The sequence below is a fragment of the Hemitrygon akajei genome, chromosome 26 (genome assembly GCF_048418815.1).
Source record: "Hemitrygon akajei chromosome 26, sHemAka1.3, whole genome shotgun sequence".
In the NCBI taxonomy this organism is placed as follows: Eukaryota; Metazoa; Chordata; class Chondrichthyes; order Myliobatiformes; family Dasyatidae; genus Hemitrygon; species Hemitrygon akajei.
In genome coordinates, this window is record NC_133149.1 from 46,277,453 (window position 1) to 46,298,482 (window position 21,030).

The window sequence follows — 21,030 nt, forward strand, 5'->3', positions numbered from 1 at the left end:
TCCATGGTCCACTCTCCTCTCCTATCAGATTCCTTTGTCTTCAGCCCTATACCACTTCCACCTATCACCTCCCAGCTTCTCACTTCATCACATTTCCCTGCACCCACCCACCTTCCTCCTCACCTGGTCTCACCTGTCATTTGCCAGCTTGTAAACCTTTCATTCCTCCCTTCCTTCTTATTCTGAATGCTGTTTCCTGTCTTGACGAAGGATCTTTGCCCAAAACATTGACAGTTTATTCCTCTCTCTATAAATGTTACCTGATCTGCTGAGTTCCTCCAGCATTTTGTCTGTGTTGCTCTGGATTTCTAACAGCTGCAAAATTTCTTGTGTTTGTGATGTTACGTTGATCCTGTGTTGAGTTACTTCATTTCCTATGGCCTCCGCACTTACCCAAATCACGAATGACCAACTTGTAGATGCCTTGTGCCCTCTCACCCCAGCATCGCACTGTGGAATACATCCAGTCAGTGAGGCCAGAATCATCTCTGTAAGGAGGAAAGCAAAGACTGGAGTTAATCTACCTTCATACTTAAATGGGTGATTTGTAAGCTCACTTAGCAAAACTGTTTACAAATCATGGCGTGGGCTGTTAATCCACTCAAGTTCAGCTACACATCTTGGCCTGTTTCTGTGCTTTTAGTGCTCTATGACTCTATAACCATTCCCTTCCCATGTCACATTCATTACTGGACTGCACGAGTAAATGATTACCACACCTAGAGAGACAGAATTGAACACTATGGCACTCAGTATCCAAAATATCATTTTACTCAAACTAATCTGCCAAATGATCAGAATCAGAATCAATCCAGTTTAATATCAATGGCATACAGTATGTCGTTAAATTTGCTAACTTTACAGCAACAGTACAATGAAATACATGATAAATAAATATAGAGAAAATACTGAATTACATTAAATATATATGTCTAGTAAATAATTAATTTAAAATAAGTAGTTCAAAATCAGAAATAAAAAAGTAGTGAAGTAGTGCTCAATGTCCATTTAGGAATCAAATGGCAGAGGGGAAGAAGCTGTTCCTGAATCGCCGAGTGTGTGCCTTCAGGCTTCTGTACCTCCTACCTGATGGTAACAGTGAGAAAAGGACATGCCCTGGGTGCTGGAGGTCCTTAATAATGGACACTGCCTTTCTGAGACACTGCTCCTTGAAGATGTCCTGGGTACTTTGTAGGCTAGTACCCAAGATGAAGCTGACTAGATTTACAACTCTATGCAGTTTCTTTCAGTCCTGTGCAATAACCCCTCCATACCAGACAGTGTTACAGCCTGTCAGAATGCTCTCCACGACCTTCTTTATAACTGTATCGATATGTTGGGACCAGATTAGATCCTCAGAGATCTTGACACCCAGGAAATTGACACTGCTCACTCTCTCCACTTCTGATCCCTCTATGAGGATTGGCATGTGTTTCCTCATCTTACCCTTCCTGAAATCCACAATCAGGTCTTTGGTCTTGCTGATGTCCTGTTCGGATTTTATACACAGGATAAATATCCAATCACAACCAAAAAATCCAAAATACAACAGAAAATGCTTGGAAGGCTTAGAATGTTAAGCAGTATCTGTGGAGAGAGAAATGGAGCTAAACATTCCATTCTGCTCCCCTCCCTTCTTTATACCTTCTGATCCCACTGGTCTTTATCACCGCATCTCTTTCCCCTCTCCATCTGCTTATCACTCACACATTCCTCCTTCCCTTCACACGATCCCCTTCCCTTTACACGATCCCCTTCCCTTTAATCTGTGACCCACTGTCCTCTCCTATCAGATTTAATTTTCTTCATGCCTTTGTCATTTATATCTATCACCTCCCTCCTCCTCACCTGGATCCACCCATTACCTGCCCTCTCTTGCTACACCCCTTTCCCCCCACCTTTTTAAACTGGCCATCTCCCTTCTTTCTTTTCAGTCCTTGACCCAAAACATTAACAGTCCATTTTCCTCCATAGATGCTGCCTGGCCTGCTGAGCCCCCCCAACTCCTTTGTGTGTTGCTCCAGATTTCCAGCATCTGCAGTTTCTTATGTCTTCAAAGGTGTTAATGTTTCAGCGTGAGACCTTTTCACTGGAACAGACATTGACCAGATACGATTATATCAAATGCAAAACATAAATCATTACAGCACAATACAGGCCCTTCGGCCCATAGTGTTGTGCTGACCTTTTAACCTACTCCAAGATCAATCTAACCCTTCCCTACTACATAGCCCTCCATTTATCTATCATCCGTGTGTCTATGCAAGAGTTACTTAGATGTCCCTAATATATTTACCTCTACCACCACACCTGGCAGGGTGTTCCCTGCACCCACCACTCTTTGGGTAAATAATGTACCTTTTATATCCCCCCCCTATACTTTCCTCCAATCACCTTAAAATTATTCCTTTCATTTTAGTCATTTCTGCCCTGAGAAGAAGTTTTTGGCTAGATCTATGCCTCTTGTCATCTAGTACACCTCTATCAAGTCACTTACATCCTCCTTGGCTCCAAAGAGAAAAGCCCTACCTTGCTCAACCTATCCCCATAAGGCATTCTTTCTAATCCTGGTAAATCTCCTCTGCATCCTCTCTAAAGCTTGCATGTACTATATAATGAAGCAACCAGAGCTGAACACAATATTCCAGAGTTTTATAGAGTTGCAACATTACCTCACAGCTCTTAGGCGTGATTCCAATGAAAACTCATTAAAATCTCTGCGTAGATGCTGATTTTCTGGATGTTTTCAGCATGACATCCCATACCACCAGTTCAGGAACAGTACCTACCCCTCAACCATCACACTATTGAACCAGAGCAGATATCTTCACTCACCCCATAACTGAACTGTTTCCACAACATATGGACTCACTTTCAAGGACTCTTCATCTCATGTTCTTGATGTTTATTGTTTACTTATTTATTATTATTATTTCTTTTTTCTCTCTTTTTGTATTTGCACAGTTTTGTTGTCTTTTGCACATAGGGTCTGTCCTGTTGGTGTGGTCTTTCATTGATTCTATTGTGTTTCTGGTATTTACTGTGAATGCTCACAAGACAATAAATCTCTGGCTTGCATATGATGACATTCTGTATATGTACTTTGATAATAAATTTACTTTGAACTTTGAAATAATTATGTTGCTTGCATTAGCTTTACACCTTTTCTTTGAATATGACATCTTATCAATTATTTCTGTTTGGGTTCTAGCCAAGATTAAACAACTAAGTAACCATATTAAATGTTCCACTGCAAACATTTTGCCTTTGGAGTGAATGTTTTTATCTTGATGCTAGACTGCACATAATAACATTATACACCATGTCCTTCATTACCTTGCATTGGAGCAAAAAAAAATATTTACAGTAAGTATAAGTAAAACCCAACCAGAAATAATGTAGACTACATTCTTAGCAGTATTCAGGAACACACGAGGAAGTTTTTTTTATAAAACAGAGTTCTCTAAGAGACAAATTGCTTGCTGAAAAACAGCAAGAAAAATATCAGACTTATTCAAATATCTCAGATTTGAGATATTCCTTGTGGGCTCTATAAATTTTATGTGCAAGCTTGATACTCACAAGTATTGGCTATTGTATAAACATTGTTTAATCTCAGATTGCTTCATAGTAACAGTTTGTTCAGCTTAACCATTGTGTGCCCACCAACGCTTTCAAAAGTGAGTGGATACATACCACAAGAAAAGTTATACCACTGAAGAATGCCGTTCAGCAAATGACTACTGTATCAACACACTCCATTGGAGATTTCAATGTACATGTGATAAATAAACCTGAATCTGAAGACAAAGGCCAACATCTGTGAATCTGCGAGTCCATTGGAGGCTGGAGTTGCCTCTCCTAGTGTTGGAAGACCATAAGATATAGGAGCCGAAGCAGGCCATTTGGCCCATCGAGACTGCTCCACCATTCAATCCTGGGCTGATCTAATTCTTCCAGTCATCCCCACTCCCCTGACTTCTCCCCATACCCTTTGATGCCCTGGCTAATCAAGAACCTATCTATCTCTGCCTTAAATGCACCCAATGACTTGGCCTCCACAGCCGATTGTGGCAACAAATTCCACAGATTTACCACCCTCTGACTAAAGTAATTTCTCCGCATCTGTTCTAAATGGATTTTCTTCAACCCTGAAGTCGTGCTGTTTTATCCTAGACTCCCTTATCATGGGAAATAACTGTGTCATATCTAATCTATTCAGGCCTTTTAACATTTGGAATGTTTCTATGAGATCCCCCTCATTCTCCTGAACTCCAGGAATACAGCTCCAGTTCTTCCAACTTGCAAGTTCTCCAGCAACTTTTGCATCATGACAATACACGCAGGTAACACCAGTTTCTGTATTGTACATAAATATTTCTCGTAACTGCACGTTCCTGACCTCATGAGCTTTCGGTGTAGTAGTTTCTACTGTTTCATTAACCCGTTCTGCTTTAAATGAACGAGCAGTTCTTTTGCGCTTCACGGCCTTTGTTTCTTTGGAATTCGACATAGTGAATCAATAATTTCTTCAATAAAAACAGTATAAATAAGCCAGTTCTAAAATCTGCAGATAATCGCAAACTCCACATTGTCAACATCATCCACATCAGAAACCGGAAAGGAAATATGATTGTGTACAATTGTGAAATATACTAACATGCCAACGAGGTAGAGGGTGACAACCTTTTGTGTACAGTTTAAATTCCTTTGTGCGCTAGTGGCAAAAGATGTGTGCACATGCACACACGCACACCTTAGAGGGATCATTGGTGAGGCAACTGAATGAATAGGACAGCATACCAATCAAGTAGGTTGCTTTAGGAAGTGCATTCATTTGGTTAACTCCATTACATTCCTGACATGCCTGTAGATGATGGTGTCAGAAGGTAAATCATTCACTGCAGGATGTCCGGTATCTCAGAACACATCCTACACAGTCAAGGCAGTAGAAAGGGTGGAAACTTCAAGCTCCTGGACATCCACCACAGGATCTATTCTGGGTCAAGCATATTGATGCAATCATGCCAATGACAAAACTTCATTCAGAATTTGCGGAGATTTGGTAGGTCTGGCAAATTTCTACAGATGTACTGTGGAGAGTTTTCTGACTGGATGCATATCTGGTATAGAGGATCCAATGCACAGGACTGGAAAAAGCAGCAGAAAGTTGTAAACTCAGCCAGCCTCCCCTTCATCAAGGACACCTTCAAAAGGTGATGTCTCAAACAAGGTGTATAAGATGATGAGAGGCATTGATCGCATGCATAGTCAGAGTCTTTTTCCCAGGGCTGAAATGGCTGGCATGAGAGGGCACAGGTTTAAGGTGCTTGGAAGTAGGTACAAAGGAGATGTCAGGGTTTTTTTTTACACAGAGAGTGGTGAGTGCATGGAATGGGCTAATGGCGAAGGTGGTGGAGGCGGATACAATAGGGTCTTTTAAGAGACTCCTGGACAGATATATGGAGCTCAGAAAAATAGAGGGCTATGGGTAACCCTCGGTAATTTCTAGGGTAAGGACATGTTCGGCACAGCTTTGTGGGCCGAAGGGCCTGTATTGTGCTGTAGGTTTTCTATGTTTCTTCCTTTCCAGTCCTGATGAAGCGCTGGTGTTGGAAGCATGGTGACATTTAGGGGCTCTCTAGGCACATTGCCTTATTCATATGGGAAACGTTAAATATTAAAAAGGGGTCTAACAGAGCTCTGATGAGCTCTGAAGTCACAGTCTGGTGGTCTGTGGCATTAGTTGAGTGACCACTTTGTGGCAATGCTGCTATGTTTGTTTGTGTTTTTCCCCTACTCCTTCAAGTCGACACTACATAATGCACTGATCAAGAATGCAAGGTTATTTGCACTGTCTTTCTTTTGTATATACACTCAATGACCATATCTTGTACACCTGCTCATTAATACAAATATCTAATCAGCCAATCATGTGGCAGCAACTCAATGCATAACAGCATGCAGACATGGTCAAGAGGTTCAGTTGTTATCCAGACCAAACATCAGAATGGGGAAGAAATGTGATCTAAGTGACTTTGACAGTGGAATAATTGTTGGTGCCAGACAAGGTCGTTTGAGTGTCCTGGGATTTTCACACACAACAGTCTCTAGAATTTACAGACAATGGTGTGAAAATCAAAAAAACATCCAGTGAGCGGCAGTTCTGTGGATGAAAACACCTTGTTAATGAGAGAGGTCAGAGGAGAATGGCCAGACTGGTTCAAGCGAACAGGAAGGTGACAGTAACTCAAATAACCACACGGTACAACAGTGGTGTGCAGAAGGGCATCTCTGAACGCAGAACATGCTGAACCTTGAGACTCATTTTCTGGCAGGGATTTACAGGACAATAAAGATATACGACAGAATTTATCAAAAAAATTTTACACATAAACAGAGACTGATGAACAACCATTAGGCAAAAGACAAACTATGCAAATACAAAATAAAATAATAATTAAGTAATTCTGAGAACATGAGTTGTAGAGTCCTTGAAAGTGTGTCTATAGTTTGTGGAATCAGTTCAGTGTTTAGGCAAGTGAAATTATCCATGCTGGTTCAGGAGCCTGATGGTTGCAGAGTAATAACTCTTGCTGAACCTGGTGGTGTGGGTCCTTAGGCTCTTGTACTTCCTTCCTGATGGCAGCAGTGAGAAGAGAGCATGGCCTGGATGGTGGGGGTCCTTGATGATGGATGCTGCTTTCTTGTGGCAACACTCCTTGTAGATGTGCTCAGTGGTGGGGAGGTAGACAATGTTGACAAGAATTAGGCCTAATGACAGGAAAATGATTGATGTGCAAGTAGATGAACGTAATTTGAGATACAGCTGTTAGAAGAAGCCTCTGTATGGCTAATAGCTCAGTACTGCATTGTGTACATGAGGTAAAAAAAGGGCAAAGCTCCTGCAAAAAATGTCTAATTATTGTAAGTCAGGCCTTTACATTCTGTATGTCTCTGGTGCAATTAGTTCCTGCAGTGTGCATCAGTCAGGAGAAATGTCTGTTCCAGACAGGACACTCTATACACTGTTAGTAAACTATGGCTTATTAATTCTTACCTTACCGCAATGAGCTGCTTTCAAGCAGGGAATAGCTACAGCTGGTTTCTATTTCTGCCTAGGCACTGGGCTTTTGGTCGGTTCAAGCACAGCAGTAATTACCTGGTGCTTTTTTTTCATATTTGAATTAGAATGAGATTATTTGCTTCACTGCCAACATGATTGTAATGTCAAAACCAGATTTACCTCGCTTCCCCTTTTCCTCCCCCACCCCCACTGAAAGAAAGTATTACGTCAGCTGGATACAGCTAATGGCTGTATGTCACCCATGGAACATGCTGCCTGGTCAGAAGGCTTCTGACCATGGAGATTAGTTTGAAGTACAAACACAAGAAAATCTGCAGATGCTGGAAATCCAAGAAACACACCAAATGCTGGGGGAGCTCAGTAGGTCAGGCAGCATCTATGCAAAAGAGTAAACAGATGATGTTTCAAGCCGAGACCCTTCACCAGAAATCAATGTTCATTCCAACATGTCAATCCATGACCTCCTCTACTGTCGTGATGAGGCCACACTCAGGTTGGAGGAGCATCACCTCATATACCGTCTGGGCAGCCTCCAATCTGATGGCATGAACATCGATTTCTCAAACTTCCACTAATGCCCTCCCCCCTTCCACCATTCTCCATCCCCTCTTTCCTCTCTCACCTTATTTCTTTGGCTGCCATTGCCTCCCTCTGTGCCCCTTGCCTTTTTCTTACTTCCATGCCCTTCTGTCCTCTCCTATCAGATCTTCCCTTCCCCAGCCCTGTATCTCTTTCACCAATCAACTTCCCAGTTCCTTACTTCATCCCCACCCCTATCACCTTGTGGTTCTTCCTTCCCTACCCCCATCTTCTTATATTGACTTCTCATCCTTTTTCCCAGTCCTGACGAAGGGTCTCAGCCCAAAACATTGATTGTTTACTTTTTCCATAGATGCTGCCAGGTCTGCTGAGTTCCTCCAGCATCTTGTGTGTGTTGCTCTCCACATTCACTCTATCTAGGCCTTTCAATATTCAAAGATTTTCAATGAGATTCTCCCCATCATTCCTCTAAATTCCAGCGAGTACAGGCCCAAAGCCAACAAATGCTCCTCATATGTTAACCCTTGCATTCCTGGGCTCATCTCCTCTGGACCTTCTCTAATGCCAGCTCATTCTTTCTTAGGTAAGGGGCCTTCATATATCATTTGTACTTGATCGCAATGAAACTATCATTTCTGAAACAGATATAAGGGAAGTATCAATATGCACATTTCCTGTGAAGCCAGTGAATATGGCAGGTGTTTGGGGAATGGGTACTTGAGTGCACGTATAGAGTCGATGTTGCAGATGAAACTTCCTGATAAATGAAAGAAGTTCCACAGCAAACTGGCAGCAATCACTCCTGCAAATGCACCCCTGTAAAAGTTCTGGATTCACAGAGAAATGTATTCACAAACCCTACACCAAATTAGACCTAGTGAAGGACACAAAAGGTCCTCATTTCAAAGGGAATTTTATATCTGTGAGGAAGTAAGTATTGGGTTTGAGAGTGAAATTGTTATTTTTCATGTAGTTTAACTTTCCTATGCTTTCCTACAGTACCGTAGATTCCGGATTTTAAGCCGCTACTTTTTCCCCACATTTTGAACAGCTTTGAACTTTGCGGCCAATAATCCGGAGCGGCTAATGCAAGGTTTTTTTCATGCCGCCTCGTAAACATTTTGCCTCGTAACAGTAGACCAATAAAATTGATGAGTAGTTCACAGAGGTCCAATGAAATTGTACGATAAATCAAGCGCACTTTCACAATTAAATTATTGTAAATCAGTCATTTGTACTCACCCTCATCAACATGGAAAACACTCGAAGCATTGTGCTACCTACCCTACTTAGTTTAAACTATATTTGTTTTCTGTACTACATCGCGGGATGCTATGACGTCACACCCGGTTTCGCGGCGTCTTGTGGGAAAATGCCGTTTGCGATGAAACGGAAAGGAGGGGGGAGCGGATTCCGCGAGCGGCTTTGGATCCGAGCGAAATCTGCTTTTAAATGCCGTTTGCGATGAAACGGAAAGGAGGGGGGGAGCGGATTCCGCGAGCGGCTTTGGATCCGAGCGAAATCTGCTTTTAAGTTAAAGGTATCAATAACTTTTCCTGGTAGGCTGCAGTATATATATTTTTTACCAGTCGTTAGGAGATATTGGAATGTTGTTCAGTAAAGAAGTATACGCAACGTATATTTAAAAGTAGCCGCGTACGGGCACGGTTCGAAAAAAAGCATTTGCAATATGTATTTGTTTTTGTTACCATATGGATTTAATTAAAAGTTAAAAAAATCCTCACGTGTAATATCTTTCTGTGTAAATATCTCATATTACAACGTGGGACACCTGCGGCCGAAAATCCGGTGCGGCCTAAAATCCGGTGCGGCCTTTACATTTAAAAAAATGATTTTATTTCTAAAATTAGTGCCAGCGGCTTAAAATCAGGTGCGCTCTGTAGTCCGGAATCTACGGTAATTATCTATATTTGTGTAATTGTTCAGTGAGCTTTCAGTTATTGTAGTATTGGTGATTTTGTATTTTTCTAGAAGTTTTTCTGCAGACTGTGTCACACCACTAAACCTAGCTATTTCATAGGTTACCTCTTATCACTGGAATGTGCTTTATCTCTCTAGTGAGTTAGTTTTAATATAAGATAACCATGAATTCTTTGTTTTTTTTTCTTTCCTTGTTCGCCTCTTTTGCTTTCTCTCTCTCCCTTACAGTAAGTTGGTTATCATTATTTTTATTATTATGAACACCAAACAAAACTGCTATAATTATAAGATTTACACATTGACTTCCAAAGAACCTCTGGATCAAAATTTTCAGATTTATCGTCAGGTGGAATAAGATAGGATAGTTTTCAATTATTTGTGCTCTCAGTCAGATTTTTGTGACCACTTTTGCTTCAATTTAAATATATTTTAATTGTTTGCTTGCTATTGTTTTTGAAGATTTCTAAAATTAAGCCTATTCAGAGGTACCCCAAAAATGTGACAATTGGCAAAGCTGGAGACTTGAACGCCCCCTGATAAAGGTCACTTCAATTGTTTGTGGGCAGGACTAATCTTGGCCTATCGATGGGACCTTGATGAACACATAGTCAAAGAGTCATAGAAAACTTCAGCACAGAAACAGTCCCTTCAGCCCATTTAGTCCATGTCAAACTATTATAACAGAAACACTAACTCATTATTTCTTTTTGTTTGGCACTAGTTATTTTGTTTTGTAATCAATAGCATTTTTTTATCTTTGCCCTGCACTGCTGCCACAAATCAACAAATTTCATAAGTTTTAAATCTGTGATAATGAATCTGATGCTGATTGTTAAACAGTTCTGTGCAGGGCCTGACTGACTGGGCCCATTTTCTTCAGCCAGCATGTTTGGTGCTACCAATGTGAATGTGGTAAATGTGGGACAAGGAGAAACTGAGTGGAGAGCAGCACTGGGTCTCCCAGTAAAATCTGATGGAAATTAGGAGCAGTACCTACACTCAGGGGATGTGCAAAACCAAAGTTGCTCCGCAAATTGATAGCAACACACACAAAATGCTGGTGGAACGCAGCAGGCCAGGCAGCATCTATAAGAAGAAGCACTGTCGACGTTTCGGGCCGAGACCCTTTGTCATTGACTGTACTTCTTCCTATAGATGCTGCCTGGCCTGCTGTGTTCCACCAGCATTTTGTGTGTGTTGCTTGAATTTCCAGCATCTGCAGATTTCCTCGTATTTGTGCAAATTGATAGGGTGGTTAAGAAGGCCTTCATTAATCAGAGGATTGAGATCAAGCTCCATGAGGAAATGTTTTTATTTTATTTAGAGATAGAGTGCAGAACAGGCCCTTCTGGTCCAACATGCTACACCACCCAGCAACCTCTGATTTAACCCTAGCCTAATCAAAAGACCTGCTAACCTGCATGTCTTTGGATTGTGGGAGGAAAATGAAGCACCAAGAGGTCGCAGGGAGAACATACAAACTCCTTACAGATAGCGCTGACATTGAACCCTTAACTGCGGAATGCCTCGAGCTGTTTGAGTGTTGTGCTAATTGCTGAACAAATCTATAAAACTCTGGTTTGACTACACTTAGAGTATTGTGTTCAGTTCCTGTCATCTCATTATAGGAAGGAAGTGGAAGCTTTAGAGAGGGTGCAGAGGAGATTTACCAGGACGCTGCCTGGATCAAGGAGCATGTCTTATGAGGAAAGGTTAAGTGAGCTATGGCTTTTCTTTTTAGAGCAAAGGAGAATGAGAGGCAATTTGATAGAGGTGTATAGATGATAAGAGGCTTAGATCCCTTTACCAGTGTCCTTTACCATGGGTGAAATAGTTAATAAGAGAGCACATAATTTTACAGTGACTGGAGGAAAGTATAGAGGAAGGGTGTCAGAGGTAGGTTTTTTACACAAAGAATGGTACGCTGCCAGGGGCACTGGTAGAGGCACATAAAGTAGAAAGAGTTAAGAGATTCTTAGATTGACACATGAATGTAAGAAAAATGGAGGGTTATGTGGGAGGGAATGGTTAGAATGATCTTGAATAGATTTAAAGGTTGGCACAACATTGTGGGCCAAAGGGCCTGTACTAAAATATGTTCTAAAATACATCTGACTAATATGTAAACTCACGCCACCCTTGATGCAAATTACTTCTCAGTTACACAGAAATTCCAGAGATGAGGGGGTAAACCTATGAAGAGAGAATGAGTTGCCTGGGACTATACTCACTCGAATTCTGAAGGATGAGAGGGGATCTTATAGAAACATATAAAATTATGTAAGAGATAGATAAGATAAAGGCAGAAAAGTTTTTTTTCCCACTAATAGGTGAGACTAGAACTTGGAGATACAGCCTCAAGATTTAGGAAGGAGATGAGGAGAAACTTCTTTTCCAAGAGAGTAGTGAACCTGTAGAAATCTCTGCCCAAGGAAGCAGTCGAGGCAACCTGATTAAATATATTTGAGACACAGTTACATTTTTGCACAGCAGATCAATTAAGTTTTATGGGGAAAAGGCAGGCAGGTGGAGCTGAATCCACAGTCAGATCAGCCAGATCTTATTGAATGGTGGAGCAGGTTCCTAGTTCTTATGTATTTATGCTCTAAGTTCCCTCAGATAACCAATTTTTACCTGGTGCTAAGCAACTTGATTCATTCACCAATAATCCAGCAATGGACTATTTAACTTCATGTAACAAAGATCTACCTTTTAATACACGTAAAATGCTGAAGGAACTCAGCAGGTCAGGCAGCATCTTTGGAGGGGAATAAATGGTCGACATTTTGGGCCAGGACCTTTCGCCCAGTCCTGTTGAAGCGTCTCAGCCTGAAACATCGACTGGTTGGAGCTTAAAAGAGTTCAGAAGGAACTCAGAGTACAGATAAGGGGGGCAAAGGAGCAGTATAGGAGAAAGTTAGAACAAAAGCTGCAGGAAAAAAGCATGAAGGAGGTGTGGGATGGGATGAAGATCATCACCGGATGTGGTGCAAAGCGGGGGGCAAACTTAAGTGGAGATGTGGAGAAAGCGAACCAGCTGAACAACTTCTTCAATAGGTTCGACAGCACAATCTCACCCTCACTGCAGAACTCCACACCAGGCTTACTTCCCTCACAGGAAAATATCCACTCACAGGAGACCTGGCCCACGCCCAGGTTTACGGCTGCACAGGTGGAAGGTCAACTGAGGAAGATCTGTACCAGCAAGGCGGCTGGACCGGATGGAGTTTCCCCACGATTACTGAGGGCCTGTGCAACTGAACTGGGAGAACCACTACAGCGCATCTTCAACATGAGTCTAGATCAGAGAAGAGTACCCAGACAGTGGAAAACATCTTGTATTGTCCCGGTACCGAAGAAACCACAACCAAAGGAGTTGAATGACTTCAGACCTGTTGCCTTGACGTCGCACGTGATGAAGACCATGGAGCGGCTGATAATACAGAATCTGAGGCCACAAACCAGGCACGCCCGGGATCCGCTTCAGTTTGCGTATAAGGAGAAGGTGGGAGTGGAGGATGCTATCACGTATTTGCTGCACAAATCACTCTCTCACCTAGATGGGGTCAGTTGTGCTGTGAGGATTACATTCCTTGACTTCTCTAGTGCCTTTAACACCATCCAGCCCAAGATCTTAAAGCACAAACTAACGGAGATGGGAGTAGACTCTCACATGGTGGATTGGATAGTGGACTACTTGACAGATAGACCTCAGTATGTGCGGTTGGGAGACTGTAGGTCTGACACAGTGGTCAGCAGCACAGGAGCGCCACAGGGAACCGTACTCTCTCCGGTCCTGTTCACCCTGTACACATCTGACTTCCAATATAACTCGGAGTCCTGCCATGTGCAGAAGTTCGCTGATGACACGGCCATAGTGGGGTGTGTCAGGAATGGACAGGAGGAGGAGTATAGGAAACTGATACAGGACTTTGTGATATGGTGCAACTCAAACTACCTGCGTCTCAATGTCACCAAGACCAAGGAGATGGTGGTGGACTTTAGGAGATCTAGGCCTCATATGGAGCCAGTGATCATTAATGGAGAATGTGTGGAGCAGGTTAAGACCTACAAGTATCTGGGAGTACAGTTGGACGAGAAGCTAGACTGGACTGCCAACACAGATGCCTTGTGCAGGAAGGCACAGAGTCGACTGTACTTCCTTAGAAGGTTGGCGTCATTCAATGTCTGCAGTGAGATGCTGATGATGTTCTATAGGTCAGTTGTTGAGAGCGCCCTCTTCTTTGTGGTGGCGTGTTGGGGAGGAAGCATTAAGAAGAAGGACGCCTCACGTCTTAATAAGCTGATAAGGAAGGCGGGCTCTGTCGTGGGCAAAGTACTGGAGAGTTTAACATCGGTAGCTGAGCGAAGGGCGCTGAGTAGGCTACGGTCAATTATGGAAAACCCTGAACATCCTCTACATAGCACCATCCAGAGACAGAGAAGCAGTTTCAGCGACAGGTTACTATCGATGCAATGCTCCTCAGACAGGATGAAGAGGTCAATACTCCCCAATGCCATTAGGCTTTACAATTCAACTGCCAGGACTTAAGAACTTTTTTTTTTTTTAAAGCTATTATAAATGCTTTTTGAGTTAGTGATTTAGATGCATATCATATTATTACTGAGTTAAGTATTGTATGTAATGAGTTTTTGCTACAACAAGTGTATGGGACATTGGAAAAAAAAGTTGAATTTCCCCATGGGGATGAATAAAGTATCTATCTATCTATCTATCTATCTATCTACCTGCTGAGTTCCTCCAGCATTTTGTGCATATTACTCTGAACTCTGCAGAATCTCTTGTGATGTGTCAGTGATACTAACACTGATTCTGAATCTGAAGTTTTTCAGGCTTGTTTATTAATGCTCCTTCCACAGAAATGTGTGACCCCCAGTATCTTGAAGAACAAGAGCAACCAGTTCATGGCTATGCCATCAGGTCGCCGTGTCTGGTAGCACGGTTGACTGGCTTTGCAATAGCTGCAATACACAGCAAACTTGGCTTGTGTAATGTTCTCCTGTGGAGTATTCCACACACATTACAATGATTCAAGCTTCAATGACTTTGAGGTAATTCAGTGAGAAAACTCACACAGAAAACACGTTGAACAAAAATACAATCGGCACATCAGCTGTCCAGCTAAAGGGCTGTGAGCAGTCAATGGGAATCCCTGGGATAACCCAGCTCTTTAAAAGGAATAACAATTACCGTAGATTCCGGACTACAGAGCGCACCTGATTAAAAGCCGCTGGCTCTAATTTTAGAAAGAAAATCAATTTTTTACTTGTACAGGCCGCACCGGATTTTCGGCCACAGGTGTCCCACGTTGTAATATGAGATATTTACACAGAAAGATATTACACGTGAGGATTTTTTAACTTTTAATTAAATCCATATGGTAACATAAACAAATACATATTGCAAATGCTTTTTTTGAACCGTGCCTGTAACGCGGCTACTTTTAAATATACGTTGCGTATACTTTTTTACTGAACAACATTCCAATATCTCCTAACGACTGGTAAAAAATATATATACTGCAGCCTACCAGGAAAAGTTATTGATCGCCTTTAACTTAAAAGCAGCGTTCGCTCAGATCCAATGCCGCTCGCGTAATGTGCTCGCCCCCTCCTTCCCGTTTATCGCAAACTGGCATTTTTCCCACAAGACGCGGCGAAACCGGGTGTGACGTCATAGCATCCCGCGATGTAGTACAGAAAACAAATATAGTTAAAACACTTCTAACTTTAACTAGAAAATGAATTACTAAGCGAAAATATTATAAACTAAATAACTGCCATAAAGGCAGCACAATGCTTTTCTTCGAGTGTTTTCCATGTTGATGAGGGTGAGTACAAATGACTGATTTACAATAATTTAATTGTGAAAGTGCGCTTGATTTATCGTACAATTTCATTGGACCTCTGTGAACTACTCATCAATTTTATTGGTCTACTGTTACGAGGCAAAATGTTTTTGGCGGCATGAAAAAAATCATGCATTAGCCGCACCGTAGTAAAGGCCGCAGTGTTCAAAGCTGTTCAAAATGTGGGAAAAAAGTAGCGGCTTATAATCCGACATCTACGGTAGACATTTATGGAATGGGGGAATAAAGGAGGGCGAGGCTAAACATGTTGGCCTTCTGAAGGTTTAGGAACACAATCAATATTGGACTGCTATGTTTCTTAACTTTGGGTTAGTAATTGAGAACCCAATTTTAATTATTTGTTAACAACACACACAAAATGCTGCCTGGCCTGCTGTGTTCCACAGTACTTTGTGTGTGTTGTTTGAATTTCCAGCATCTGCAGATTTCCTCATGTTTGCTCTTTAATTTTTTGTTTAATGGTTTAATGGTTCTGAATATTCCTTAGTCAGAGACATCTGGAACTCTTTAAGAAATCTAACAGAAGGCAAATCTGGGGTATAACATTGAAACCTATTAGTCCTCAACCATTTCATGAGCAGTAAAATAAACTTCAGCATTAACTTGACGAAAGGCAAAACCTTGTTCAGAATTAAACATATCAAAGGCTAAAATCTGCTTCTAATTAGTCACATCAGGGAGGTTCCCTGCTACTTGTGTTGAATTTCCCCATGGGGATGAATAAAGTATCTATCTATCTATCATCTATCTACTGAGATGCCTGATGACAGTGGCATTTCTTTTTGATAATCCATCTCTCACCAATGTGCTGTTGTGGTTTTGCTGAGGGGATAAAACTCTTGTCTGCTCCCTATATTATCCTGTGTAACAAACAGAAAATTCCGGAGGGACTCAGCAGGTCAAAGTTAACATTTCAGGCTGAGACACTAATTTCTTCAGATGTAGCTGCTACACTCCACAGTCACTTAGACATTCCCACTCCAATCTACTCTCGATACACTTCCACTTCCACCAGACTCTGATCAATTTTTATCAATGTAGCAGTCTGTCTGGATGCATCACAGCTCAGTACGGCAACTGCTCTGCCCGTGACCACAAGGAACTGCAGAGTTGTGGACACAGCTCAGCACATCACAGGAACTAGCTCTCCTCTGTGGACTCTGTCTACACTTCTCACTGCCTCAGGAAAGCATCCCCACACACCTGGACATTCTCTCTTCACCCATCTCCTATCAGGCAGAAGAACCTCATTATGAGTTTGCAATTTATTGTCTTTTACACTTAATTCTGCATTGTTATTGCTTTACCTCAATGTGTTGCATAATGATTTGATCTGTAATAACAGTCTGCATTGCTATTGCTTTACCTCAACGTGTTGCGTAATGATTTGATCTGTAATAACAGTATGCAAGACAAGCTTTTCAGTTGCGACAATAATAAACCAATAAACCTTTTACTCCTGGTACTCCACCAGTGCAAGTATTCCAATCCCTGTCCATTTATCCTGTGATTTCTGGGGAGGTGCTCAGGAAGCCTCTGCCACCTACCTGTCCATCAGGCGTTTCGCTCCAATAAGTGACGACATCCCACTGGGGCAGTACAGTGTCAGCTCCAGGGCACCACGAGCTGGGTGTGATATGGTCACAGTCACGGCCACGTGTTCCAGAGTCTTCATGCCCGACAAGTGCAAGTCATCAACAGTTACTGTGGAGAACAATGTTCTTTTTACTTACATCTGCAGATAACCAGAAGCCAATCAGCCCATCAGGTCCATGATGCCTCCCAACAGAACCATCCCATCAGTCCCATTTTACACCTCTTTTCTCCTGGAGCTCTGCAAATAATTCTCTTACATATACCTGTCCAATCTTCTTCACCACCTCAAAGGTCAAAGTTCAAAGTAAATTTATTATCAGAGTACCTACACTCAGTGGCCATTTTATTAAATACCTCCTGTATTGAATAAAGTGGCCACAGAGTGTATGTTTGGGGTCTTCTGCTGCTGTAGCCCATCCACTTCAAGGTTCGGTATGTTGTGAGTTTTGGAGATGTGTAACGTGTGGTTATTTGAGTTACTGTCACCTTCCTGTCAGCTTGAACCAGTCTGGCCATTCTCCTCCGATCTCTCTCATTAACGAGGTGTTTTCACCCACAAAACTGTCACTCACTGGATTTTTTTTGTCTTTCACACCATTCTCTGTAAAGTTATTAGAAGGTATACTAAGAGATCGGATAGTGAAATATTTGGATAGAGATGAACTGATAAACAGTACTTGGTGCATTCCTAGTAGCAGCACTACTACTTTCAGATCACCGTAGATGTTCCAGTTGTAGTTGCTGTGCTCTACGTGTTTCGACAAGACGCCCAGATTTCAGTGGTTTTCTTTCATGTGTACGGCTCAGCCAACTGGTATCAAAGGGTGGATGGGGGGGGAACGGGGGGCACGAGAGGGGCCAAGAGGGGAGTACGAAGGGGGGAGAGGGATGGAGAGAGAGAGAGAGAGGGAGAGAAAGGAGGGGAGAGATGGAGAGGGGGAAGGGGGGAGGGAGAGGGGGAGGAGGAGGAGGGGGGAAGGGGGAGAGGGTGACCTGTCAAATACAGGCAGAACACCTGGTTTCATCCTCATTGATTTTAATCTTGCTCGACAGTTTAAACAGCAAGTAATGGAACTGATAATGCGTTCGTGCTCCATCAGGCTGCGCACTCCGTTCTCAACCACCCCGAGTTCCATCACAGACAGCAAAAGCGCCAAATCGCTCAGTTATCCCAAAAACACATGATTAAAATGCATTCACAAACAAGATTGGAAATCCAAGCAACACACACAAAATGTTAGAAGAACTCAGCAGGCCAAGTAGCCTCTATGGAAAAGAATACAGTCAACGTTTTGGGCCAAAACCCTTTGGTAGGACTGGAGAAAAAAAAGCTGAGGAGTAGATTTAAAAGGTGGGGGGAGGGGAGAGAGAAACACAAGGTGATAGGTGAAACCTGGGGGGGGGGGGGATGAAGTAAAGAGCTGGGAAGTTGATTGGTGAAACAGATGGTTGATTGGTTGAAAGTTGATTAATCAAAATGCAAATTACAGGCTCCAATCACACACAGATGAGTAGTAGAAGTCTATTTAAAAAAGGAAGAAGTAGTAGTTTTGTGAACTGTTTACAGGATGTCACTATTAGTTGGGTTGGTTGCTGGCACCATCTTATTGAAAGATATGGATCATGTATAGGCAAAAGAGATTAAATTGATATTGTTCTGGCTCATCCAGACACCTCCTCTCATTTCCTTCTACACCCCCCACCTCTATCCCATGTATACTTACCAAGCTTCCCTTTCATGCCTGGGTGATTCTTCAGCTATAGTAAATAGGCCAAGGCTGCTCTATTACCTGATGGTTCAAGAATTGTGCACACAGGTTTTAAATGTTAGGTGAAAGATGCAAGGGAGATGATGAGGTTTACTCAGGGTGAGGTTATGATCTTGAATTCACTGTGTGCAAGGATGAAGGAAGCTAGTATTGATCGATACTTAAGATGGTGGAGGAACTCAGAAGGTCAGGCAGCTTCTATTGTGGGGAATAAACTGTCAACATTTCGAGCCGAGACCCTTCATCAGGACTGGAAAGGAAGGGGGCAGAAGCCAGAATAAGAAGGTGGGAAGGGGAGGAGGGGAAGGTGGACAACCTGGTAGGTGATAGGTGAGACCAGGTGAGGGGGAAGGCAGGCAGGTGGGGAGGGGGATAAATGTAAGACGGTGGAAAAGATAAAGGGCTGGAGAAGAAGGAATTTAAGAGGAAAGGACATTGACTGCTTATTTCTCTCCATTGATGTTACCTGACCTGCTGAGTTCCTCCGGCATTTTATGTGTGTTACTCTGGATTTCCAGCATCTGCAGAATCTCTTGTGTTTACCATTTACTTGTGTTGCTCTTAGCCCACACTGAGGGAGAGAAGCATTTATAAAAAAAGCTGCGGAAGCAACAATGAGTTGGCAGTCTCTTGCAGAGCGTATTGGAAAGGCTCTGATAATTCAAGTTCTGGGTGCTCTTTGACAGCCAGCCTCCATCTACATTTTATTATCACCCGTGTTTGGAGCACTAACATTGCCTTAAATGGTCAACAAGCAGAGAGTAACTTGGCTGTCGACCAGCATCAGCACTGAAGCAGCCTCTTGCTTAATTTAAAAGTTTGCATCACATTTCCTCCCAGATAAATTTTCAGTAGAAATGTTCCTTCCTGCTGTCTTTAAGCCAGAAGTGATAAATAACAATTAGATATTAAACCCAGTGGGCAGGCGTGAGATTGTTTGACTGCTGGTGGTAACCATTTGAAGGTGGACTGAGTGTTTCCTTCATCCCAGAAGAAGTTAGACAACAGCCTTCTCTCCTCAGGCTTCTGACACTATTAGCCAGTGGTTTCTGCTGGTACACCATGCCTTCCCTGGTTGAATGTACTCATAAAGTCACTTCAAGATTCAAGATTATTAGTATTATTTATCACATGTACATCGACACATTCAGCCCACTGATGACTCACTGACCTAGCGGGGGGGGGAGGGGCACTTGTCCACTCTCTGCCAGTCTGACATCCAATAAGCACGACTGCTCAAGCACATGGAAGTCAGCTGGTTAGAACAGTGAGAAGAGTTTAAAAGATGACAGTTATTTTTCAGCGGTTTGATCAAGGCACAACTGCGCAAATGTGTGGACGTCAGCCAGTGAGAATAGCGAGAAGAGTTTAAAAGGAGATGGTTATTTTTCAGTGGTTTCATTGAGGCACGACTGCGCAAGCGTGTGGACATCAGCCAGTTAGAACAGTAAGAAGAGTTCAAAAAGAAGAGAGCTTTATAGAGCAGGGGTCAGAGTAGAGGGAGACAGAGTAGGAGGCCTTTGGCTCATTGGGGCTTCGGTGATAACGGATCCTGGAAACAGACTACAGGGAGTTAGGAAGGAAGTTGAGAAGCAGGACCTCAAAGGTAGTAATCTCGGGATTACTGCATGTGCCACGTGACAGTGAGAATAGGAATAAAATGAGGTGGAGGATAAATGCGTGTCTCAGGGATTGGAGCAGGGGGCAGGGATTCAGATTTCTGGATCATTGGGACCTCTTTTGGAGCAGGCGTGACCCGTACAAAAAGGACGAGTTACACTTGAATCCAAGGGGGCCCAATATCCTGGCAGGGAGGTTTGCTACAGCTATTGGGGAGAGTTTAAACTCGAATCTCTGGGGGGTGGGAACCAAACTGAAGAGACAGTGGAAGAGGTGGTTGGCTCACAAATAGAGAAAGCTTGTAGACAGTGTGAGAGGGAGGATAGGCAGGTGATAGAGAAGGGATGCGCTCAGACCGATGGTTTGAGATGTGTCTATTTTAATGCAAGGAGTATTATGAACAAAGAGGATGAGCTTAGAGTGTGGATCAGTACTTGGAGCTATGATGTTGTGGCCATTACATAGACTTGGATGGCTCAGGGGCAGGAATGGCTACTTCAAGTGCCAGGCTTTAGATGTTTCAGAAAGGACAAAGAGGGAGGCAAAAGAGGTGGGGGCATGGTACTGTTGATCAGAGATAGTGTCA

At 42.6% G+C, this 21,030-nt stretch overlaps 1 protein-coding gene across 7 annotated transcripts in view; it reads right to left on the reverse strand.

The window, feature by feature from the left end:
• LOC140716953 (proprotein convertase subtilisin/kexin type 7-like) overlaps positions 1-21,030 on the reverse strand; it is a 287,410-nt gene that overhangs the window by 16,122 nt on the left and 250,258 nt on the right. For all 7 annotated transcript variants that reach the window (XM_073030136.1, XM_073030133.1, XM_073030137.1 and 4 more), the window contains 2 exons: positions 17,007-17,163; positions 394-488 (listed from right to left, as the gene is read on the reverse strand). In XM_073030136.1, coding sequence (XP_072886237.1) covers positions 394-488; positions 17,007-17,163 — 252 coding nt within the window. The remainder of the gene's footprint in view (positions 1-393; positions 489-17,006; positions 17,164-21,030) is intronic.